At 46.2% G+C, this 25,754-nt stretch overlaps 1 protein-coding gene across 6 annotated transcripts in view; it reads right to left on the bottom strand.

The window, feature by feature from the left end:
* The window catches only part of Prp4k (Pre-mRNA processing factor 4 kinase), a 179,772-nt gene that overhangs the window by 135,921 nt on the left and 18,097 nt on the right, over positions 1–25,754 (bottom strand). For all 6 annotated transcript variants that reach the window (XR_012886888.1, XR_005110443.2, XR_012886887.1 and 3 more), the window contains exon 4: positions 11,770–11,967. Coding sequence is in view for 2 of the 6 variants with exons in the window: in XM_037427374.2 (XP_037283271.2) it covers positions 11,770–11,967 (198 nt within the window). In the remaining 4 variants the exon portion in view is untranslated. The remainder of the gene's footprint in view (positions 1–11,769; positions 11,968–25,754) is intronic.

The following is a 25,754-nucleotide window of genomic DNA, read 5'->3' on the forward strand; positions in this document are numbered from 1 at the left end:
ATTCAAAAAGAGTCCACTGCTTCCCGTTTTTTCCCAGCAGCGTCACGATGCGATTTTCACCCATGCATAGCGAGGCCATGGTGAAAAGCACGCTGAAACAAGGCCTATAATTGCTTTGGTGAACAAACCAAACAGCTGCATTAGCACGTTAGCACCAGCAGCTGTCCGCCATCAAATTGTATCCTGCAACGCCGAGATGGAGGCAGGATATCATGGAGCGGTGACTTTTGCCTTATTCTATGCCATTCTTACGTCCACTACTCGAAGCTATCTGACTTCGTTCATAATGCAGACGAACAGCTGCTCTGATTAGTTACCACAATGGCCAAGCGCGAACGAAATTATACGCATTGGCATCGAAAAAGGCATCGTTCCGCACAGCTGCGTGCACAGCTGTGTGAAAGAAAACCATGAGCTAAGCGACTTAGCTTCAGCTACAGATCGTCTGCGACACAAAAGCAAGCCAGTGGCAAAAGCAGGGCAGTCTCATTGCGCTCGCTATCGAGCAATGGGGGCACCCATGCTTGCTAAAGGGCGGTGGTTTCTGGTTATGCCAACGCGTGTTTTAGACTTTGTTGACATATTTCCAAGTTCTGAAAATGCATCAAAATGTTAAAGACTGTGTTTACTGTATAGCAATAAACATCTGAGCCCGGTATTGCATCGTGAAATTTCGTTGAAGGGGGATGGCAGAAGAAAAAGTGTTCGTTGTGGCGACATCATTTATGCATTGACTCCTATCGACTGCCGATGAAGAAGCGTGAATTTTTCGTTGTAGCGGAAATTTCGTTGAAGCAGCGTTCGTTGCAGCGAAGTTCGACTGTAGCAATCTAAGTGAAACAAGCAGCAGTTTAATTTCCACTGCATGTCTCAAGAACTGCATAGTCATCATCCATGATTGTTAATTAGCGGGTCAGGTTTCTATAGCAGCAGATGTGATGCTCATCAGTTTCGTTTTGACTCAGGATGGAAGACCCACGCAGGCTTCCAGAACTGTGTGGGCACTATTATTGTGTTTTTAGTAACCACAGTCAACCCCAGCAGATGCGGAACTCTGCAGCTTTGTTCTGGCTTTGAGCAATGTACGCCCATTGTGACAAGACTGAACATTGTGGAAGCTGTTGAAAATGAAGACCTTCAACTGCTTCAAGTGCGGTCCGCATGCTGATATAAAACTCACTTGCTACACTGTGATGGACGAACGGTCGCTTGCTGGCCATATTTAAAGTCAAAGATCACATGCGTATGGTAATGTTGGTGGTGGCAGTACAAAATAAGGCACAAGTTCAAAGCACATTTTGGCTGAAGACACATGGGTCTTGAACTGCAGTCACATCCCGGACGAAGTTGCACATGATAATGATAGTCAATTTTACACTACTCGTATGTAAAATAAATACTACTTGATTTTTAATTCATCAACCAAAAAGGAGAGCAGATTGATAAAACAAACATTTGTTTATTGTTTTCCTTCAACCAAAAATGAGATAGATTGATATAACAAACATTTGTTCATTGTTTTCTTTATACTTTCGGTGATTCGGCAGTCGGATTGATATAACAAACATTTGTTCATTGTTTTCTTTATAATTTTGGTAATTCAGCATTCGGTTACATAGAAATACCGAGCAAGCACAACCCCTACGATGAAAGATAATTGGACAAGATTTGGAGGGGAACCCACCCTTGATCGGTCGCAGAACCATATTCAAGATGGCGGCCAAAGACCCAGTAAGAATGCAAACCTGTGCTTCTAATGAAGTTATTTCTTGAATTATATTACCATTTTTACTTAACGAAAGGGAAGCCTTGTGGTAAATGTCGTGTTATGATAGAGGGGAAAGACAAGTGTTTCGACAATTTGTGACAGCTCCAAATGCAACCTCAATGCACCACACTGTAAATGTACAAAAATCATCCACATATCTGGAGACTCTGGAGCTCCTGCACCAGGATTTTGTAGTGGATAACAGGATGAAAAGAAATGGCACCAGGGGACGAGGGAAAGAAGGCTTGGCTGGACCATTGGCGCATATTTCAAATCTCCCAAAAAAAAAGGATGGGTGGGGGGCAGTTGCTTAAGATTTTGAGGTAAGTCAGAGATTTTTTTTAGTCCTGTGAAATCCAAGTCAACGAGCTTTTACTGCACACAGCTTGTTTCATGTGTGTGTGATATATGTACAGACGAATCTCGTTAATTCAAACTTAAAGGGGCCCAAAAATTTGTTTAATATAATGAAAGCTAATGCACACAGCTTGTTTCATGTGTGTGTGATATATGTACAGACGAATCTCGTTAATTCAAACTTAAAGGGGCCCAAAAATTTGTTTAATATAATGAAAGCTAAGTAAACAGAGGGCTCCCCATGCAGTGGCGCATGTGCATTGAGCTAACACACGAGGGGGAAGGTTCAAAAAACTTACATTTATTCACAAATCCCAGGACATTCGTAATTATTCGAAGTAATCGGTGATGTGCGTCTGCACACATTTGCCTTTCAATCAGTCAATTTCGCGTGCAGCTTGCAAAGCATGTCTACTTCGGCTTCAGCATTCTCCTGGCCAGAGAAGGTGTGCGCGACTACGTCCAGCGCCTACACTCTCTGAAGACGATGCCTGTATCTCCGCTACTTCCCTCTGCGCCAAAGCCGCAGCATGGCCAGCACGTGACGAGAAAGGAGGGGCGTCTCCACGCAGAGAGAAGCAGATCGGCGTTTGAGAAAAAACCAACACTCCACACTCTGCGGCAATTTTTTTTTTTTTTTTTTTTTTTGCTCTCTTCGCCTGCGTTGTTGAAAGAAGAAGGGTACGTGGCAGGGACTGGAAAGGCGAAAGCGTGGCACCGGCGCGTGAAAGAGAGCCACACTCCCCAACAGTTTTTTTCTTCTTCTTTTTGCGCGCAGCATTAGAAGGAGAAGGGTCTTTACACAGCAGGGGCGGAAAAGGGAAAAGCGTGGCACAGGTGCGTCGCAGACCAGCATTTGAGAGAGAGCAAACATTCCACCGCAGCCTTTTCTTTCCTTTTCCTTCACGCGCAGCGTTGAGGTGTAGGAGGTGCCGCCGCGGGATCGGGCAGGGTGCTGAGAGCATTTTCGGAGCGCAGTATGTTCGAATTAACTGTCGCAAGTGCTTGCGCGTTCGAATTACTGGGCGTTTTCACCCATTGGAATACACATAACTTTTACAGGACCTCATCGCGAGTTCGAATTAACCAGAAGTTCGAATTAAGCGTGTTCAAATTAATGAGATTCGACTGTATAAATGGATTTGACAGTATAGCCTCCTGCCTGGCTTAATTTCTCTTAAATGCTCACATATAACTACTAATCAGCACTTGTATTTCAAAATGGTGACAATAATTACTAATCATATCAATTTAACCACAGCAGTGACAAATGTACTTCATGTTACAACTAAAGCTTTATTGAGTGAAGGATGACATATATACAGTGAGCATGAAAAGACAGCACGAGCTCATTGGCAAAAGATGGTCACATAAACACTTCAATCACTGGGTGACAATCTACCTTCTAGATACTGCGATTCGCAGTTAGTAAGCTGCGACGACGGACCACTGCTCCATCCGAGTCTTCGACCTGCATGTGCGTGCGTGCTGTCTTCCACTTTTTCTGTGTTAGAACTACTTGGTATCAGAAAAACTTATTTTTAAGTTGATGAGAGGCAGTAGGCTTCTTTAAAGATTATTTTGTTAATTTCCAGCAATCCCATATAGCTGATAAAATTTTACAAAGTGTTTCTCAGCGAAAGGTCACTGTGAACTTATTCTTCAGGGTGTTACAATCACCTTATTTCTACGCATCAAGTTATATTGGTGCGCAACTGCACATTTCCGTTGATGCTTACATTACAGCACAAGGGTATAACACGTAGTAGGACTATGTTTGGTAGCTTTACGGCATCTCTCTACATATTTCTGAAGAAAACACCAGCTGGAGCAGTCGACTGGGCGCTCTAGACAAGTCTGATTCCATCTGTACGTGCATCAGCGTGCAAGAAATGTTTCAGGGGTCTCTAGTCACACTAGTCACGACTATCGAACACCGCGCGTGCAGCAAGTTTTTGCGAGTGTGCAGACCTTGAAAATGGCAACCGCACCGCTAGCGCTTCTCACGGCGTCAAGCCATATTATTTGGTACAACAATACAATTTGTTGATATCGCATTCATTGCTAAGAGCGTAAGTGAAACTAACAAATAGTATCTTTTAGATTCAATATCGCGTAACTCAAAAGGAAGCTGGCTAAAAAGACAATGATTACTCTATAGCTGCCGAAGCTTTCATGCTGTCAGTTATCTAAACGCGAGGCAAATGTTAGTTGCACACAAAGTTCACGAGCAGTCTCATTATGCCTCAAGATAGCGCACGCCAGCTACTGCACTCTTCCAGACCAACTACGGCGATTTTTCGACCATGTCAGGGTAGCGGTGGTTCTGTGTTCCTAAGACACTAACAACAACTGCTTCACGATTCTCGTTTACAAGATTCCATTATACTTTAAACAATGCGAATACAGCCAAAAACCGAACCTTATAGCAGCTTCAAATGCTGCCGCGGCATTTGTTTGCGCGAGCGACGACACGGCAGCATGTCTACTCCGGTTAAGGCACCTGGCGGTGAAACGTCGCACTAATTCTGACGGCCGCTTCCCCTTGATTGATTGATATGTGGGGTTTAATGTCCCAAAACCACTATATGATTATGAAAGACGCCGTAGTGGAGGGCTCCGGAAATTTAGACCACCTGAGCTTCTTTAACGCGCACCCAAATCTGAGCACACGGGCCTACAACATTTCCGCCTCCATCGGAAATGCAGCCGCCGCAGCCGGGATTCAAACCCGCTCCCTGCGGGTCAGCAGCCGAGTACCTAAGCCACTAGACCACCGCGGCGGGGCCCGCTTCCCCTTGAAATCTACTCTTTTGCTCGGGCACCGAAAAAATAGAGGAGGCACTGCTACAGCCTCATATAACTATTGCCAAATAAGGAGTAAATAATTGGAGCAGAGACCTGGAGGCTTACAAAGAGGATTAAACTTAAGTTGAGGATGACGCAGCGAGAAATGGAAAGAAAAATGATAGGTGCAATATTAAGAGATGGGATAAGAGCAGAGTTGGTCAGGGAACAAATAGGGGTTAAGAATGTCATGGTTGAAGTCAGAAAGAAGAAATGTAGAAGGGCCGGGCATGTAGCGCATAGGCAGGATAACCACTGGTCATTAAGGGTAACTGACCGGATTCTATGAGTAGGCAAACACGTGAGAGGGAGACAGAAATTTAAGTGGGAAGATGAGATTATGTTTGTCGGTATAGCATGGCAACAGAAAGCACAGGACTGGATTTATTTGTGGAACATGGGAGAGACCTTTGCCCTGCAGTGGGCATCAACCATCTGACGATGATGAATTAGTGTGAGATCAAAGCTATCTTGCTCCTTTTCACATTTAACCACAATAGCCTGCATGTTCAGTTGAAAAAAAAAAAAGCTACATGAGCTACATGATTGACATGCCAGTTCCTGTTATATAATTAGTCAGAGCTGATAATGCTGCACTCTTGTAGCCTACTAGGATGACGATACCGTATTTACTCGCATAATGAACGCACTTTTCACTTTACTCACCTTCGGTGCTCGATGGCGCTATCTTCTGCAGGCTGTCCCTGTGCCGCCCGTGCATACCATAAAAGCGTTTGGCGGCTATCTTTTCTCACAAACGTTTAACCGCAACAGTGGTATCCGATATGATCTCGAGAGGCGCCCAGAAGCGTGCGCTACGACGCACTTTGCCAACTTGGCGGCAACCTCGCACGACGACCGTGATGCCGCCGTTCACATTGTAGCAAGTAATCGACATTGGAGCTAGCTACCCCCAAAGCTTGAATCAAAACAAACCGTCAATAACAAGATTAATGACAAAATATGGCCACCGCCTCGCTTCCACATGAGAAGTTCCTGTACATGTGCATAGCAAGCGAAGCGAAAATCGAGGGTTGCTAGAATGCTGCAGAAATTATCACGATTCTTTGTGGGTGACAAGCAATATTTTCTGGTTTTCCAGAAACCTGAGACGCAATAGTGACGAATGACTCTTCGCGACAGCCAATCCTGTCATCGCTCGAAAATCGTGTGCACGTGGTTGAGCCTTAAAGTTTCGTATTCGCAGGAAGTGACCGCCGGTTGGCGCAGGCGATTGCGTGACCTTCGCTCGCTTATCAGCTGCGATGCCTCTACACTCGCACCGTTTGTGAAACCCGCTGTGGTGAACAGATAAAAAAAGAGGGGGGATGTGCCATGCACAGATAGAAAGAAAAACAATACGGCGCGCGGCAACGGGCGAAGGTGAAGGAGGCAGCGAGTTGAGGTGGCCGAGGTAGGTCGGCATAATAATAAAAAAACGAAAGAGATCCAATAGGTGAGAAGGTGCCAGGTGTCGGTTAGCGGGACTGCAGCAGATGAATGTGGGGGTGTGTTTATTAAATAACTCGGGGGAAAAAATTCCAAATTTTGACGACTGAAATTGGGGGTGCGTTTATTATTCGAGTGCATTCATTACGCGAGTAAATACGATATACAGTCGAACCCCTTTATAAGTGACACTGATATACTAAGAGACAAATGGGTATAAGAGACACCAATGCGCCTACAGTAAGATATGAGGGATTAGAAAATGCATACAAAGTCCCCTGCTTATAATAGATATCTCGTATAAAAGACGAGAATAGCTGCCCAGAGCATGCCTCTTATAAAGGGATTTAACTGTATATAGTGTTTTTTTTTTTTTTTTTGTCTTTCTTTAAGGCTTAAAGACTTGGGCGTACAGTTTCTTCATTCTCATTCTCTTAGTGCCATTTCCAAGCTAGCTTGGGGCAATCCACAACATAAATCAGTTTGGAGCAGCATGGAACAGCATTTTTTTTTTTTTCGAGCAGTTTGGAGAAATCGGAGCAACAATACTATCACTGTCTTGCCATTTTATTTATTTATTTATTTTTATTTACAGTACCTTACAGAGCCCTCGAGGGGCATTGTGTAAGGGGGGCGGTACAGATAATATGTTAGAAAAATACATATACGTAATATCTACACATACATAGGCAAACAATGAATACAATAGAAAATGCAGTTTTACTTATGAACATGTAAGCAAAATACATGAATGTAATGTACACAAACGCTCCCGCCCAGTGTTCCATTGCATCCTGCATGATCTTCAACTTTTTCTCTAGTTGAAATGTCACCCTTTATGTTTCCGCCCAATTAGCCAAACTGGCATAATGCAGCTATTCTATACTTTTCTCTCAATCCTTTGAATGTTTTTGCTGTACATGTACAACAGCAATTTTCCATGCTACACTGTCTTTGTCGTATGGGTACGTTAACGATCCTCCACTCGAAATTTCATGCCGTAATGAGAATGCATGCGCACTGAGAGGTGCTGCCACCATCTAGAACTTACAAGTGTTAGAAATAATTGTGCTATCTTCTTGTGGAGATGAACAAAACCAATGTTTTTCCATCCGCGCACAGCACAGTCTGCAGATACGTTGATGGGCAACACCCTTTTTTGGTTTCCGTTTCCCCGCGTCATTACAGCCAGCACAACTCGTTCCAAAAAGAGAAGAAAGATGCATTTTATATGCGCACCCAAAAATAAGGTGCTGCGCATAAACTGCGTTTCAAGCAATACCACGCTCTGGAATAATAGTAAACGTTTTATAGTTGTGAGCAGTGGTGACACAAATTAACTGTCCTGAATTATTCTTTTTTTACAATTTTTTTTCCTACTTTACACATTTCATACAATCAAAAACTGCAATAAGAAAATTTTACCATCCGAATTTTTTCACAGAAAAATTCAACACTCAAACAGCTAGCGTTCGTATCCCGGCTCTGGCGGCTGCATTTCCGAAGGAGGCGGAAATGTTGTAGGCCCGTGTATTCAGCTTTGGGTGCACGTTAAAGAACCCCAGGTGGTCTAAATTTCCGGAGCCCTCCACTACGGCGTCTCTCATAATCATATGGTGGTTTTGGGACGTTAAACCTCACAAATCAATCAATCAAACAGCTAGTGAGGTTGGCAGATTTCCCTTTCCCGAAACTATTTAGGAGTGCCTACCAAATGTGATTTGGCCCATTCTTATTTTTCAGCGAATTTCCTTTCGTGACTATGCTCTCCAGTCGTACTTGTCATAGGTGTACATATTTTTGTGTACACTCTAATATACGGTTTCCAATTGTGAATGCTTTCACAATAGCTGCTGTAGTTACTAAATATGTCCCGAAAAGAAAAAAGTAAGGTTAAAGAAAGTATGATACCAATCAAACAACTAAAATTTATTCAAAAATAGTAAACACGTCATCACAAACTAAAATGAAATGTTTAAAACAGCAACCTAGGAGCAGTAGGCATAGTAGGAGAAAACCTTAAAAGAGAAAAGGGAATAAAGCCTACTTTATTTACTCGATTCTACCGCGCCCTCGATTGTAACGCGCACTCGGTTTTTTCGGCGAAAAAAAAAAAAAGTAAGACATCGATTGCAATGCGCACCCATTTTTCTCGTTGACCCGCACGATCACACTACTCGGGAAAACGACTCCTTTCGGGAGCGTCTTCCATTTAAATATGAGGTACGGGGGAAGCTTGTGCCCATCTGACGTGCAACGGAGCATTGCCGTCACTCTTGTTTTACCGTGGCCTGATGTCAGCAAGCGAACTTGCTTCGCCCCCTTCTTCTCGACGGTTGTGGTGCCAGGCATGTCCAAGTAAAGAGGCGTCTGATCGGCATTCCCGATTCGCCCAAGCAGGTAGCCGTTGTTGTGCCGCAAGTTTAGGACGAACCTCTGAAAACTGTGAAGCTTTTCTTCGTACTTTGGCGCATGCCCGTTCTTCGTACTTTGGCGCAGTTTTAGCGCATGCCCGTTTGCTTTCGGAGGGAAAAGCCTTTCTTCTTCATAAAGTTAGTTAGCCAGCACCTGCTCGCTTTGAACTGGCTCCGCGTCAGCCCTTTTTCTAAATAACTGCATAGCCCACACTTAGAGCAGTTCTGTCGTCACGGGCCGCTGTGCCGCTCGCTGCTCAAGCACATTATCGGCGAGCAGCTCTTCCAATTTGCGGAAACCGACCCTGCTGTGGTCCACTGAAGCCTTTGCATGAATCTTTGACAATCTTCTGCTTTTGTTTCCGCCAGTCCCACACGCACGTTTCGGGAACTTTGAACGACCGCGATGCGGCCCGATTTCCGCCTGTTTCGGCACATGCGATGACTTTTCTTTTAAAAGCGGCATCGTGGTGCACTCCTCGAGTTTCTAGAATCGGCCCTTCCATGCCGTCGATGCTAATGAACTACAAGATGACGAACTCCTCAGCAGACATAGGAAGTGCCGCACGTGGAAAATACATAGGCAGAAGTGGCCGACGCGCCATGCCGAAGCACGTAGGGGGCAGCCATTTTGCAAATGCCGATGGCAATAGAATGACCGTATTCATTTTATTTTATTTTTCGCACTCAATTTTAACGCGCATGCTATTTATGAACTCGCTTAACCGGAAAAAAGGTGCGCCTTATATTCGAGTAATTACGGTATTTCTGACGGCTGCGGTTCGAACCACGATAATGATCACAGTAAATCAAGCCCACCTGTTCTCACAAATCCACACACTGCTATGCCCAAAACTCAGTTCATACTTGCATCAGTTTTGATGCCATGCAAGGCTCAGTAGCCGACAATGCAATTTTTAAATGTACTTAGAAGAACCAGGCACACTAATATTGCACTCATATAGTGCACCTAGTTTTTCTAAGTACATGCCCTCGTTAGTCATTGCTCACAAATTTGCACCTCTTCCTGTACTTTTTTTTTGTAATTACCCCATTCATGGTGCCAAAGGAGGTCTCCCTGTCAGTTTCTCTGAAACTTTGAGACCTCCTTCTGTACTATTACAACCATGTAACCAAATATGAAATATGTAATAAACTTGTATTGGACATGTAGCCCTAAAATGTTTGTTTTTCATGGCACAGCTATAATTTTTGTACAATTATGGCACTGAAATCAACTGTAAAGCAATCCCTAACCATCTTCATGCCCTTGTGCTGCACTGTCTCTCACCTATAGAAACATAAGTATTTGCTTATAATCTCCAGAATGAGTTCTTCCGAACATTCCGTACAATTAATGCATCCTGAACTAGAAAACCTATTCAAAATATGTAAGAGTAAGGATTACTAATAAGGATATCTAGACTAACTGTTAGATACAAAGTGATAATTTCTGTGAAATATGTACACTGACACAAAAAAATAACTTGGAACATCCCCCGAAGGGAACCCTGATGGAATGCGAAGCAGCAGTATGGCGCATGGGTGGCGTCACGGCTTGATCCGCGCTAACGCAGGTGCTCCGGTGAGCGCTAGGATTCGTTTGAAGTGATGGCTGGCGTGGGTCTTGTAGGTGACACGTACAGACATGTTTCAATATGTACATGAGGCACGCACCATGTTTATTGTGCATGAACCGACAAGTCGACGCTGTAGCGAGCAGCGGTTGCGACAGATGTTGCGGGCAAACGGATGAGGCGGCAGCTGCGGGCACCGCGGCAAGTGCGTGGCAGGCAAGGGAGAGAGTGAGTTTCTTCTCCTAAACATTTCTTCCTCCGTGCCTTAGACAAAGATAGCATCGTCGATCAAGCCTCCGGGACTGAGCAGCTCATCGACTACATATGCACTGCAGGCGTTGACATGCCCTCGAATGTCTCGTTTTCCGAGTTTGCAGACGTGAACCGTGAGTTGCAAGTGTGCGCTGACCTCACGGATGAAGTAATCATTTACCAAGCACTTGCGGAGCTCGAGAACGACCACGACGGCTCAACTGCAACAGCGCAGCCAATGCAAGCTGAGCTGATGCGAGCGGTCACAACTCTTTCATTGGTTTACAGTGACGCAAAAACTCTCGCGGTAATATTCAGGTAGACTTGCTCGCACGGAAGTGAAGCATGGTCCAGAGAAGAATTAGTCACTTTTTTTGCCCTCTATCTCAATATAGTGAAAATAAATTGAGCTTTTCTGGGGCACATTTGCTTTCTTGAACAGTTTATTTTTTGGACAGTTTCACTGTCCCTTGAGGGCCCGAAAAATCGGTCATCCATTGTAGACTGTTCCTCACCAGGGAGGCTACCACACAGCCCCATTCATCTATCAGGAATTGACCTAACACAGGACCACACGATTATCTGGTGCCAAGGTCACGCAAGACATGACGGCAATGAGCAAGTGAACGGTGGGTGGTGCAGCTCGTGCTTTAATCAACAAAGTAGCCAACCACTTCAACAAAAAGCTTTATTACTGCGAGATGTCCTTGGGCTCAAAGGCTTCAACAGCAACAGTAGCAGTCCATCCCATCCCAAACTATCCTGAAAGTTTGCTATGTATGGTGCCGTGCACGCACAATATATACCTGAACTTTCATTTGAAACATGCCATTTACCCAGACTACCGCTATAGCTGTCTAAGGAGCACAGGCCACCCAGAATCAACATACCGTAACTAGCAGGCATAATTCCCAGAAGGGAGCATCGGGAGACTTCGCTTGCCAGCAAAACTAGGAGATGCAACTAGAGCAGCACAGTAAGCACAGCAGCCTGTTATATTCCCATTTGTATGTGCCATAATTATTCGCACTAGCAAACTAACTTATGTACTTGCTCTATAAAACAAGTTTTTTTACACCTAAATGATAAGCCAGTAGTGATTTACCTGTTCATGCCATGAGGAGAGCGGCTCCGTCGAGCCAATGTGCGAGCATCTCCCCTACGAGGACTCCGTGAATGCCCACCTCTGCGTCGCACTGGGCTGCGGGGCTTTGTTCGTCGTGGACTTCGCTCCCGCCCAGCTTCACGGCTGTCCCGCCAAACATCTCGGTTGGCTTCTCTGCTAGGTTCCCGGCCAACGTTCCTGCCGAAATGCATTGCAGTGTTCACCAGAGCCCATACAGTTAGCCCTTTGTATCCCATGACTAATCCAGTTGAAGGCACTTTTTTGGCTTATATTCAATAACAATACAGGCAAAAAGGTAAATATCTCCAAAACCAGAAAAATTTTGCTTTAATTCTAAAGAAATGAAGTGTCCACACATGGACACTGGGTTAACCAGCTACACTGTCTATAATCCTTCTCTGCCATACATAGGAACATTGCTTGCCAATGGTTCCATTTCAACGCGCTAATAATTATCATCAACAATAGTTTTAATGAATGCCTTCATCCGTTGGATCCGTACATCATCAATACAACCATCACACTAATTGTTCATGAGCCCTCAGCAGGCTAATGGCTGTGCTTTAACATGTTCATCATAATCATTTCTTATGATCACCATCATCAGCGATTTTAGTCATAGACAATGCTCTCACCTTAATCATTCAAGGCAAGTACACTTGCTTGCAACCAGCTCTGCTTCAACATGTTTACCATCATCATTATTGTTGCTGATCTTTATAATCAAGGCATTTATTGTTACATTGAAATTAAACACTTTCATTACCAGCAGTAGCATCATTGGAGATTTCCGAGCTAGCCGACAACTCTGCTTCAATGTGCTTTTCATCAGAGCACTCAAAATCTGAATATTTCCTTTCACAAGCCAACTCGAAAATTGTGGAATATATTGTCGCGACGTGAAGACCGAGGTCGTATTTGAAGACGCTGAGAAAACAGCAGCGGGTCGGTCTTTTTATTAACCGCGCGCGCCAGAGAGTTCGTCTTTTTCGTTGTTGCGTTCTGCATAAAAGCGTGCAGATGCGCGTATGCACTGTCGCCTTCGACTTTTCAGCGGGACACACGTGACATTTGCCTCCCTCCAAAAATGGCATCGTCTCGATGCGCAGCCAAGGCACTCTACTTATAAAAACGCACATATGCACCGGCACCCACAGAACAAACGAGAGTTAGCTGGACAAGTAGGGTTTCATCCGGATGACATGCACAGTCTCGGGCGAGCGGTTTCGGCGATGATGATATATGGTGTTTTTTGGCGCAAGGGCCATTCGATGGCCAAAGAGCGCCAGTTCATGGGACAAGGAATGTGGACAATGATTGTGATTAGCGGCTGTATAAGGGCCATAAAATTCCTCGCAGTAAGGCGGGTAAGAACATACAAGTAATAAAATCATGACCATGCTGTGAAAGGTGTGTGTGGTGTGAATAGATGACAAAAGTTGGTGATAATAAAAGATGATGGTGGATATGTACGGCATTAGCACAAGTGCCTCACTCGTTCATACCCTTGCGTCCAAGGGCCGTAAGGCAAGTGCTTTCTTGTGTAGCCACCGCAGCAACAACCTCTCTGGAGAGGTCGTGCTACGGAATGCCCGGGTATATGATATGAAAACTATGAATTTCTTGTAAAAACGCTAACAATGATTTATGACTAAAAAGTGGTTCCCTACCGACGAACATTGCAGGGTGTAAAGGTAAATGTTGTCGGTAGGGTAATAGAAAGTGTTGTTTTCTTATAGTGTCCAATTGTTTGCACTGAATTAAAATGTGAAGAACTGTTAGTGCTTCACCACATCTGTCACACAATGGTGGATCGCCACCGGACAAAAGATATCGAGTGTGTGGTGTATGTGTGTCCTATCCTGAGCCTCGTTAATGTTACCTGTGTATGACGTGATTTTGATACTGGTGGCCAATGGCCAAGGTGTGGCTTGATAATGTGTAGTTTGCTTTGTGTGCGTGTATCCCACTTGCTCTGCCAGTAGTCCCTGAGGTTTCGTTTGATAGACGGCTTAAGATCAAGGGCCGGGATTGATATGGGCGCAGGGGCAGTGCTTTTGTGGACGGATGCAGCGAGCTGATCCGCCCTCACGTTGCCTTGAATCTCACGGTGCCCTGGCACCCAGCACACTACAACATGTTGTTTGAGTGTGTAGAGTGTGCACAAAATGGAGTAAAGTGAGACGAGGACTGGATTTTTGTGTTTTTTAAGAGTGTGCAGAGCCGTTACCACACTGAGGGAGTCCGTATAAATTACTGCTTTTTGTATTTGTAATTGCTTCATGTGTTTAGCCGCCACAAGTATCGCGTAAGCTTCCTCTGTGAAGATACTTGTGCCTGGATGTAGAGGGCCAGCATCCGAAAAGGATGGGCCGACAGCAGCGAAGGACACAGAGGAGTTAGACTTGGAGGCATCTGTAAAGAACTCAGGACGTGTGTATTTGTGTTGAAGTTCCAGGAAGTATGTTCGGATATGGGCAATAGGCGCATGTTTTGTAACTTCTAGAAAAGACACATCGCAGTTTATAGTCTGCCATTGCCACGGTGGCGGGTATGCTACAGGAGCCATTAAACTGTGTTCAAGTGAGACTCCAGTTTCCTCAGCTAGACTCTTCAGGCGAACTGAGAAGGGCTGCCTCATCGAAGGCCTGTTTCGAAACAGAATTGAGCTCGACAAATCATTAATAGTAGAGTATGAGGGGTGCTTCTTGTCTGCTTTCACCTTAAGGAAATAAACAAAGGACATGTAAGTTCTCTGCAGATGAAGCGACCACTCATTTGACTCAACATAAAGGCTTTTTACGGGGCTGGTGCGAAAAGCACCCATAGAAAGGCGGATGCCCAAATGGTGCACGGGGTCCAGCATTTTCAAAGCACTTTGAGTCGCAGACTGATAAACAACGGCCCCATAATCTAAGTGGGTGCGAATGAGGCTTCTATATAGGTTCACGAGACATTGCCTGTCACTACCCCAAGTAGTACGTGACACCACTTTTATAACATTCATGGCTTTTAAACATTTTGTTTTTAGATACTTGATGTGCGGTACGAAGGTCAACTTGTTGTCCAAAATTAGGCCTAAGAATTTATGCTCGGCTTTGACAGACAGACGTCACCCATTCAGTCGAATGTCAGGTTGGGAGTGCATGCCTCTCTTTCGAGAGAACAAGACACACGTGCTTTTTTGTGGGTTAAGTCGAAATCCGTTTTCATCTGCCCATTTGGAGACCTTGTTTAAACCTAATTGAACCTGCCGCTCACACATTGCCAGATTGCAAGATCTAAAGCCAAGCTGGACGTCATCGACATATGTACAATAAAACATATTGCGAGGAATGGACAAGCGCAAGGAATTCATTTTGATGAGAAAAAGTGTGCAGCTAAGTACACCACCTTGTGGCACGCCTGTTTCCTGGACAAATAATTGGGAAGGAACCGTGCCCACTCGGACACGAAATGTCCGGTTTGACAGGTAATTTTCGATTATGTGAAACATTCTTCCGCGCACGCCAAGGTGGGACAGGTTTCTTAGAATTCCAAAACGCCATGTTGTATCATAAGCCTTTTCGATATCGAGGAATACAGAGAGAAAATATTGTTTATGGACAAAGGCGTCCCTGATCTGTGCCTCGATACGAACAAGGTGGTCTGTGGTGGATCTACTTTTTCGAAACCTGCACTGAAATGGGTCGAGCAAATTGTTTGTTTCAAGGATATGTACAAGTCGGCAGTTTATCATTTTTTCGAATACTTTGCACAAGCAGCTTGTAAGTGCAATAGGCCTATAACTCGAAGGTAAAGAAGGGTCCTTGGCCTCTTTCAAAATGGGAATAATAATAGCCTCTTTCCAGGAGGTAGGGATATTGCCAGAAAACCAGATAGCATTGTACAAACAAAGTAAGGTTTTTCGTGTTTCGATTGGTAGGTTTTTTAACATTTCATACACCACACGGTCAGAACCTGAGGCAGAAGTACTGCAGGAGTTTAGAGACGTTCGCAGCTCAGCTAGACTGAAAGCTTAGTTATATGCCTCGTATCTAGTGCATTTGTGTTCGAGTTTCTGCTTTTCTATTCTTGTTCTGTATTTTTGGAAAGTGTCAGTATAGTGGGATGAGCTGGACACCTGTTCGAAGTGTGCACCGAGGAAGTTTGCCTGATCTTCCAAGGTATCACCCTGAGTGTTTACGAGTGGAAGTGTGTGTACTTGTTTTCCTGCTAACCTACCGACCATGTTCCAGATTTTAGCCTCCTGTGTGTATGAATTGATCCCTGACAAAAACTTCTGCCAGCTTTTTCTTCTGGCCTGCCGACGCGTTCTCCTGCCTTGAGACTTTATTTTCTTGAAGGTGTCAAGATTTTCGGCTGTCGGTGAGTTCCGAAGCAGCCTCCAAGCTCTGTTTTGCTGTTTGCGCGCGTTTCGGCATTCAGAGTTCCACCATGGCACAGACCGTTTTCCAGGGTGTCCATTTGTTTGTGGGATGCATTTTGTTGCAGCATCAATCAAAAACGCAGTGAAGTAGTTCACAGCAACATCAATGTTCAAAGTACATATGTCATTCCAACCTAGACGAGCGATGGTATAAAACTGTTCCCAGTCGGCTCTATTTATGAGCCACTTGAGAACACGTGGTGGGCACTCAGTTACTGTAGTTGTGCTCAAAAGTACGGGGAAGTGGTCACTTCCGTACAGATTACTGACGACTTTCCACTGGAGTAGAGGCACAAGAGATGGAGATACTATGCTTTGGTCTATGGAGGAGTAGGTGTTATTAGCGAGATTATAATAGGTTGGTTCTTTTCGATTTAGGAGACGCGCTCGACGAGAGAAGGAACTGTTCGATCAGTCGACCTCACGCGTCATACCGAGAGTCACCCCATAACCTGCTATGCGCATTAAAGTCTCCATGGAGAACATAAGGCTCCGGAAATTCATCAATTAGAGAGTGTAAATCATGTTTTTGCAGCTGATAGCTAGGAGGAATGTAAATAGTGCAGATTGTGATCAGTTTATCAAAAAGAACTGCTCGAACAGCCAGTGCCTCAAGGGATGTTTGGAGTTGTAAGTGTGTGCATGCAATTCCTTGATTCACTATGATGGCAACACCTCCGGATGATGTCATGGCATCAACACGGTCCTTTCGGAAAATAACGTATTTACGAAGAAAATTTGTGTGTTTTGAATTAAGGTGTGTTTCTTGTACACACACCACTTTTGGTGAGTGTTTGTGTAAGAGTTCTTGGATGTCGTCAAGGTGTCTGAGAAGGCCCCTGACGTTCCATTGAATAATTTGAGTGTTCATGGTGAATGTAAAATAGTGCTGTGTGTACGAAAAGCGAGTGGCTGTTTAGACAGGGAGTTTGAGTTCACTTAACAGGGCCATCACCAGGCCCTGTTATCTGCTTTTTTGTTTTCTTGGCGCGCTCCAAGGAGCCACGCCGCTCTTTCGGCACCAAGGGTACCGACGTATCCATTGCCTCCTCGGAGCCACTGGATGCCCGCACGTGCAGGCTGTTAGTTCGAATTTCGGGCCTCGCCTGGTGAGGTAAGGCCTTGAGACCGGAGGACTCTGGAGTCTCCGGTCTCTGTTTGGGAGTAGGCGGTATAGCCTGGGCTACAGCCGCCTTGGGGGCAGGTGCCACAACCACCGGCTCGGTATGCGCGGGCCGAAGGAGTGGCGAGGGCTGGTGCGGTGGTGCCCCCTGACCCGCCGCATCAGCGTATGTAGGTCCATAGAATGGAGCGACTCTTCGCCGTGCTTCCTTAAATGTAATGTTCTCCTTCACCTTCAACGTAATTATTTCTTTTTCCTTTTTCCAGTATGTGCAGGAGCGTGAATATGCGGCATGGTTTCCTCCACAGTTTACACAGTGTGGCGGTTGTTTGCAGTTCTCAGACACATGGCCTAGGACTCCACATTGTGCACAAGTCTGGCGACCACGACAGGTTTTAGAGCCATGGCCATACCTCTGGCATTGGAAGCAACGACGAGGGTTTGGTATATACGGCCTGATAGATGTCTTCGTGTACCCTGTTTGAATGGAATCTGGTAGTTTACTGGATGCAAACATGAGTATTAAATGTTTCGTCGGTATTTCCTTATTATCTCTTTTGATGATGATTCTCTGTACATTATTGACATTTTGGCTCTTCCACCCTTCCAAAAGTTCAATTTCGGTCAGGTCAAGTAAGTCTGCGTCAGATACCACTCCGCGAGTGATGTTCATAGATCTGTGTGGTGTTACGGTTATTGGTACGTCACCAAACGTTGAGAGGCTGTCTAGCTTTACAAATTGTGCTTTGTCCCGAATTTCGAGAAGAAGGTCACCGCTAGCCATTTTGGTTACTTTGTATCCAGCCCCGAGAGTTTCAGTAAGACACCTGGCAACTACGAAAGGAGATACGGTCCTGGCTTGCTTTCCGGTTTTTTCACAGTGAATGACGTGGAAGTGGGGAAAAGTTTCTATTGGCTGGTTGAAGAAATTTATGTCGTCGGTGCGTACCCGCTTTAGGCCGGTACGATCAGACAGTAGAGGGAATGCTCCATGCATGCCGGTCTTATTTTTGTTCAGCAGCGTTGGCGGCCACCCACCACGGAGCCCAACAAGGGGACGCTGCAAGTTTGCAGGTGCTGAAAGCTTGCAGACGTCAGCCGTACAACACTGCCATAAACCAATGCGCCTAGACCAAGGTAGGCTATTCGCACAGGGTTAACCCTACCCGCCAGGAAAATTGGAAGTAAACAGAAGAGAGTAGAAGACAGGACAGATAGATAGTGAGAGATAAAGGCGAAGATATAGGCAGAGAGAGATAAAAAAAGGTGACTGCCGATTTCCCCTGGGTGGATCAGCCCAGGGGTACCGTCTACGTGAAGCCGGGGCCAAAGGGGTGTGTTGCCTCTGCCGGGGGGCCTTAAAGGTCCAATCACCCAGCATTGGCTCTACCCCCAGGATCCCCTTTTCCCCGGACACGGCAAAGCCACGCACGGCTAGGCGTGGGAGGGAGTCAAAACTCCACCGTTAGCTCGGGTCCGTAGTGTCGCTACACACCAAACGCCTACTTGCGCAGGCGCCCCTGCGGGAGCGGTTTTGAGCGACTGGAACTACAATCACCGTCGGGCATAACTTCGTAGTTGATATTGTTCAATCGTCGGGTGACTCGATATGGGCCGAGGTATCGTCGTAATAGCTTCTCTGAAAGTCTGCATCGACGTATTGGGATCCAGACCCATACCTTGTCGCCTGGTTTGCAGGTTACCAATTTATGTCGTAGGTCGTATCGTTTCGCATCTTTGTGTTGGTGGTGACAAATACGCACGCGGGCTAGCTGTCGGGCTTCTTCGACGCGCTGACCAAATTCTTCGACGTCAGCGTGAGTGTGGTCACACTCGTGCGGCAGCATAGCGTCCAACGTTGTACTGACTTCACGCCCGTGTATTAAACTAAACGGCGTCATTCCGGTAGTTTTCTGCCGGGCAGTATTATAGGCGAAGGTCATATAAGGCAAGATTTCGTCCCAGTTCTTGTGTTCTGTGTCGACATACATGCAGAGCATGTCTGCGAGGGTCTTATTAAGCCGCTCTGTTAGTCCGTTCGATTGTGGGTGGTACGCCGTTGTTCTCCCGTGAGCTGTACTGCTGAGCCTGAGAACCGACTCCAAAAGTTCTGCCACGAACGCAGTTCCTCTATCCGTGATGAGAACTGTTGGAGCACCGTGCCGAAGAACGACGTTTTCTATGAAGAAATGAGCCACTTCTGCTGCTGTGGCCCTCGGAATGGCTTTAGTTTCTGCGTAGCGAGACAAGTAATCGGTGGCGACAATAATCCATCTGTTCCCTGTGGTAGAAGTTGGGAATGGGCCCAGGCAATCCATTCCGATTTGGGCGAATGGCTTCGCTGGTACTTGGACGAAATGTAATAAGCCTGCCGGCCTGCCGGGTGGTGCTTTGCGTCTTTGACAGTCGGCACATGTTTGAACGTGATGTTTCACAGCTGCAGGTGGGTTCGGCCAGTAGTAACTGTTTTGCAGACGGGACAATGTTCGAGAGTAACCGAGATGACCGGAGGCGACTTCGTCATGGCAGGCTTCCAGAATTTCTTTTCGCAGTGATGCAGGGACGACGAGCAAGTGTGGGCTGCCAGTGGGAGACAAGTTTTTCTTGTATAGGCCGTCGTTCCTTAAACAAAAAGTTGACACTCCTCCCACAAAAACTCGCGGCACGTCTTCACGTCGTCCTTCTAAGAAGTCGATAAGTGGAAGCAAGTCAGGGTCACTGCGCTGTTCTTGTGAAATAGTGGCCGCGTTGATGACTCCCAAGAATGCGGCGTCCATAGACTCGTCATTAATAGCGGCAGGTTCGACGGGTGACCGTGAGAGACAGTCTGCGTCGGTGTGCTTCTTCCCCGATTCATACAATGGTCATATGAAACTCCTGAAGCCGAAGGCTCCAGCGTGCTAAACGGCCGGATGGGTCTTTCAAGTTAGTGATCCAGCAAAGCGAGTGGTGATCACTGACGACCTTGAATGAGCGGCCGTACAGATACGGTCAAAATTTGAGAACCACCCAAACCACGGTGAGGCACTCTTTCTCGGTAGTCGAGTAGTTCTCTCCCGTGCGAGAGAGAGATCTGCTGGCATAGTCTATCACTTTCTCGGAGTTATCTTGCCATTGTATCAATACGGCGCCTAGGCCTACATTGCTTGCGTCTGTGTGAAGTGCTGTTGGCGCTTCCTGGTCAAAGTGCGCAAGAACCGGAGGTGCTTGGAGGCGTTGGCGTAATTCGTTGAATGCAATTTGTTCCTTTTCGCTCCAAAGAAAGGGGACATCCTCTCGTGTGAGCCGCGTCAAAGGCGCCGCAATAGACGAAAAGTTGACGATGAATCATCGGTAATAAGCTCAGAGGCCTAAGAAGCGTCTCACTGCTCTTTTGTCATGCGGTGCGGGAAACTTTGCGACAGCGTCGATTTCGCCCGGTCAGATCGAACACCTTCGTGGCTGACCACGTGGCCTAAGAAGCAAAGTTCGCTGAAACCGTAATGGCACTTCTCTGGTTTTAAAGTCAGGCCAGCCGAGCGTATAGCTTGTAGAACTGCGAACAATCGACTTAGGTGTTCCTCGAATGTAGCTGAGAAGACGATAACGTCGTCTAGATAGACCAAGCATGTCTGCCACTTCAGTCCTGATAGCACCGTGTCCATTAAACGCTGAAAAGTGGCTGGCGCAGAGCATAACCCGAATGGAAACACCTTAAATTCATACAGACCGTCGGGCGTGACGAAAGCAGTTTTCTCACGGTCTCTCTCGTCGACCTCTATTTGCCAATAGCCACTTCGCAGGTCCATCGATGAGAAATAGCGTGCATGTTGCAGCCGATCAAGAGAGTCATCTATGCGTGGCTGTGGGTAGACATCTTTCTTCGTTACTTGGTTTAACTTGCGGTAATCTATACAGAAACGCAAGCTGCCGTCTTTCTTTTTAACCAATACCACGGGGGATGCCCTGGGACTTTTGGAAGGCTGTATTACGTCATCTTCAAGCATCTTCAGAACTTGCTTTTGGATCTCCTCACGTTCTTTCGGAGCCACACGGTATGGATTTTGACGGATCAGTCTCCTATTTACTTCAACGATGATTCGGTGCCGGGTCAGTGGTGTTTGCTTGGCTTTCGACGTGCACGAAAAACAATTTTTGATCAGCTGTTTATCCGAGGGTGACAGGGTTAAGCAAATGTTGACAGACAAAGGTGTCGAGGCTGGGATGGTCGCGTCATCCGGTTGCAAAGCGAAGCAATCTCTGGCTTGGTCCACGTCGTTGTAGTAGGCAGTCGCGGTGCCCTTCTGGATATGCTGACGCTCGTTGCTGAAGTTGGTGATGAGCACTTCTGCCCGCCCATCAATTAGTGCCAGAACGCCTCTCGCTATTGAAACACCTTGCGTAAGCAATAGCGTGTCTATTCGCTCCGCTATCACCTCATTATTGCACGGCCGTTCACATAACACCGACACAAGGCAGCAAGATCTCGGCAGGAGCATCACATCATCGGCTACACGTAAACGTTGCAATTGTTCTGCAGTGGTGGCGTCGACGTAAGGATGGGCGGAAAAGGTGAAGATACGTTCTGGAATGTTGATGACAGCACCGTACTCTTGCAGAAAATCTATACCCAAAATCAACTCTTTAAAACAGTCCGGTAAAATAGCAAAAATGGTGACGAAGCTCGAATCACCGATTACGAGCCGAGCGGTGCATTTACCGGTTGGCGTCATTAGCTGTCCACCAGCACTCCTTATGCTCGGCTTACTCCATGGTGTCTTGACCTCCTTAAGGCGGTCGGCAAGCTCTTGTCTCATAATACAGAAGTCGGCACCAGTGTCAACCAGTGCTGTTACGTAGTGTCCGTCTATAATAACGCTAAGGTCGGCACGTACAAATTCATTAGAATTAGTACTCGTAGTTGTCGTCGTCTTCGTCATCACCGTCGTCGCGTCGTCTTTGTGTAGAGGCAAGGGGGTCTTTTTGGCGTCTCGGCGATTGGCAACCTTGTCCCCGGAGGTCGCGGCAGTTAGTTTCCCTGGCATGGGCTTGGGGAGCGGTTTCTGACGGCGTCAGTGTATCATTGGCGATTCGGGGAATTCTGACCTCGTGCAGGTGAGGGAGACCGCCAGCGACGACTTGGTGAAGATGCTTGGTTGGCCGGCAGGTGATCAGCACCATGGTCACGAGGGTCTTCAAAATAAAATGAAGCGGGCCGAGAAAAGTTTCCAAACCGGGCTTCTCGATGACGGCAGTAGCGCGAGACGTGGCCTGGTTCGCCGCAGTGGAAACAAAGAGGTCGACGGTCGACAGTGCGCCACAGGTCGGTCCGACGTACTGGTGGTCGCCGCACAGGTTCCCGCTGCCACCACGGCAAGGTAACGGGCCGTGGCTGAAAGGGTGCTTCTTCTGGGGCAGGTGGATGACGGCGGACGGCATCAGCATAGGTCAGTGGACGTGGTTCGGGTGGTGGCGCCGGTTATGGAAAGGTTTGCTGTAGTTCCTGGAACACGATTTCCACAACGGAAGCAACTGGAGGCTCGGTAGACGGAAGGCAGAGAGCCCACAGCTCTTCCCACAGGATTTGATTGATATGTGGGGTTTAACATCCCAAAACAACCATATGATTATGAGAGACGCCGTAGTAGAGGGCTCCGAAAATTTTGACCACCTGGGGTTCTTTAACGTGCACCCAAATCTGAGCACACGGGCCTACAACATTTCCGCCTCCATCGGAAATGCACCGCCGCAGCCGGGATTTGATCCCGCGACCTGCGGGTCAGCAGCCGAGTACCTTAGCCACTAGACCACCGCGGCGGGGTGGAGTTCGACTGTACTCTCAACGCAAGCAAACTTTGCAAAAAGTGCTTCTTTGATGTCGCCTCTTTGATGAATTCATCCTCTGTTGTTGGCGGATTTCGTACAAGGCTGGGGAAAAGCGGTTCCTTAACTCCCCGCATCAGGTGATGAACTTTTCTTGCCTCGGGCATGTCAGGGTCAGCGCGGCGAAATAGACGGGCCATAACCTCAGCGAACATGGCAACGCTTTCATTCGGCTTTTGCACGCGGGATTCAATCATCTGTTGTGCAAGATTCCGTCGGTCCGCACTCAGCAACATCTCGAGAAGCTTTTGGCGAAAATTTTCCCAGGTTTGGAAAGTAGGTTCCCTGTTCTCGTACCATGTGCGAGCGCTATTTTCCATTGCGAAGTAGGCACGGCCTACTTCGCAGTTTTTTTTGCATGCTCCAACGATTCACCACAGCGGTCCGCTCGAACTGGTCGAGCCAGTCCTCGACATCTTCTACGGTTCTCCACGGAAGACTTCGGGAACACGAGGAGTCTCAAAAGTTACCTGGTAAGGATGAGTCGTGTGGGCCGGAGGAAGATTCGCAGACGTTGACGGGGCCGCCATGTTGATAACAGGAGATGCTGTCAAAAGTTCTGGACTTAGGCCTAGTAGGCGCCGGCTGAATCGGTGTACTGGAGTCGTAACAAGATGTTGAGGCTCCGGACTGGGTGTACGGTCCCAAACAACGCTTTCTTGCATCAGGTTGCAGGATCCAGTACCTCCACCAGTGTCGCGACGTGAAGACAGAGGTCGTATTTGAAGAAGCTGAGAAAACAGCAGCGGGTCAGTCTTTTTATCAACTCCACGTGCCAGAGAGTTCCTCGTCTTTTTCGTTGTTGCGTTCTGCATAAAAGCGTGCAGATGCGCGTATGCGATGTCGCCTTCGTCTTTTTCGCGGGACGCACGTGACAATATGTACTCATCACTTAGTCACCGTCTTGAATAAAGTAAGTAAAATTTTAAACACAACTTCTAAAAGGCATATTCAGCCCTACGGCATAAAAATTTTTGTAAAGAAATGCATAGCAGCAAGGAGAGTCCAACTACCGCGCAGCATTCCATCAACTTTTCACTAAAAATCCATATAGTGTCCACAAACGTGAATGCCACAGCATCAACTCGACATAAAACACTATGGGCGCTCACAGTGCAACAAAAGTAACATAAAGACAAGATACTCTTCCCTTCTCGAAAAAAGCCAATTAATTCAAAAGTTCTAAGGCATTCAAGCTGAACTGACAAAAAATGCAGGCATACACCTCGACGGTCGACTTGCGGAGAACATCATTGTTCTTAGCACACTTACTGTAGTTTGTTTCTTGAGGTTGTTACCTGGATATGTTATGAAACGCTGAAGAAACGCCAACATTCGAAATTGATTTTTATTGTGTTGACTACCTCGCACTCCACTAAAAGGTGTTGTCCACATATATGGACGCCAGTACAAAGTGTTAAATGTCAATGCATAATGAAGATGCAAATATTGGCACATTAGTTACTAAAATAGTGAACCGGCCTTAATGGTCTAGTGGTGATTGTGCTTTACTGCTTACCCAAAGGTCGCGGAATCATATCAGCTGCCCCATCTGCATTGAGGAAAAACGCTACGAGCCTGTGTGCCTAGGTTTAAGTGCACATTTAAGAACCCCAGGCATTCGAAAATTTATGTAGTCATCAGCTACGGCATCCCTCATAATCATATCATATTATTTTAGGAGGTTAAACCTAATCATTACTATTATTACTTTAAAAAGCTATACGGCATGTGCTGTCACACTGAGAATTATGGCATGGAAAGCCCGTGTAGCATTGTCAACCTCGCACCACTGTCGTTTGCGTGCTATTGTAATAGAAAAATTGCTCCAGAAGCAGTGCACTCACTAAAATATTGTACTGGGATAGCAAGCATACGGACACTTTTGGCGGGGTTTTTGTCCTCGCCATCACCCGTTACCACCATGTTCTGTATATGCTAAGTATATATTAATATATACGATGGGGGTACCCAAAAGCAACCGGACCGGAGCTGTGCTGGGCGGAGCTACCTTAGTATGCAGTTTGTATCCCGCTAGCTGAGAATTGCGCGACTCATTTCAAGTTCACTGAATCCGGTAATTTCTTCCATGAAGCTTTTCTAAGCACATAGTGATTTTTTTTTGTGTGTAAAAGCAGTTTCACGCTCAAAACCCTCTTTTCGCGATGGCCAATTAAAGTGATCCAAGGGGGGGGGCTTAGAAATTTTGTTCCATGCTCTGGGAAACTTACTAGGCAACTGTTGGGATATTAAATACTGTTTACAAAGATGATGCGATAGGAAAAACACAACAGTCTGAGTGATTTTTTTTTCTTTTTTGAAAAAGAAAGAAATGTTGCTTCCTCAAAAACCTCGTTCTGGACGTGTCATCTTCATGAATGAATGAAAATATCAAAAAATTTTTGACATTTGTGCTTGAAAACCGGCCGAACAAACAAAGAGTTGGATAAGTTATCTGGTATAGCTCGGAGGCCGTTCAACAAATTTTTAAAAAAGATTTTGGGATAAGAAGGGTCATTGTGCAATTTCAGCCACAAATTTCGACAAACG

This window comes from Rhipicephalus microplus, chromosome X (genome assembly GCF_043290135.1).
Source record: "Rhipicephalus microplus isolate Deutch F79 chromosome X, USDA_Rmic, whole genome shotgun sequence".
Lineage (NCBI taxonomy): Eukaryota > Metazoa > Arthropoda > Arachnida > Ixodida > Ixodidae > Rhipicephalus > Rhipicephalus microplus.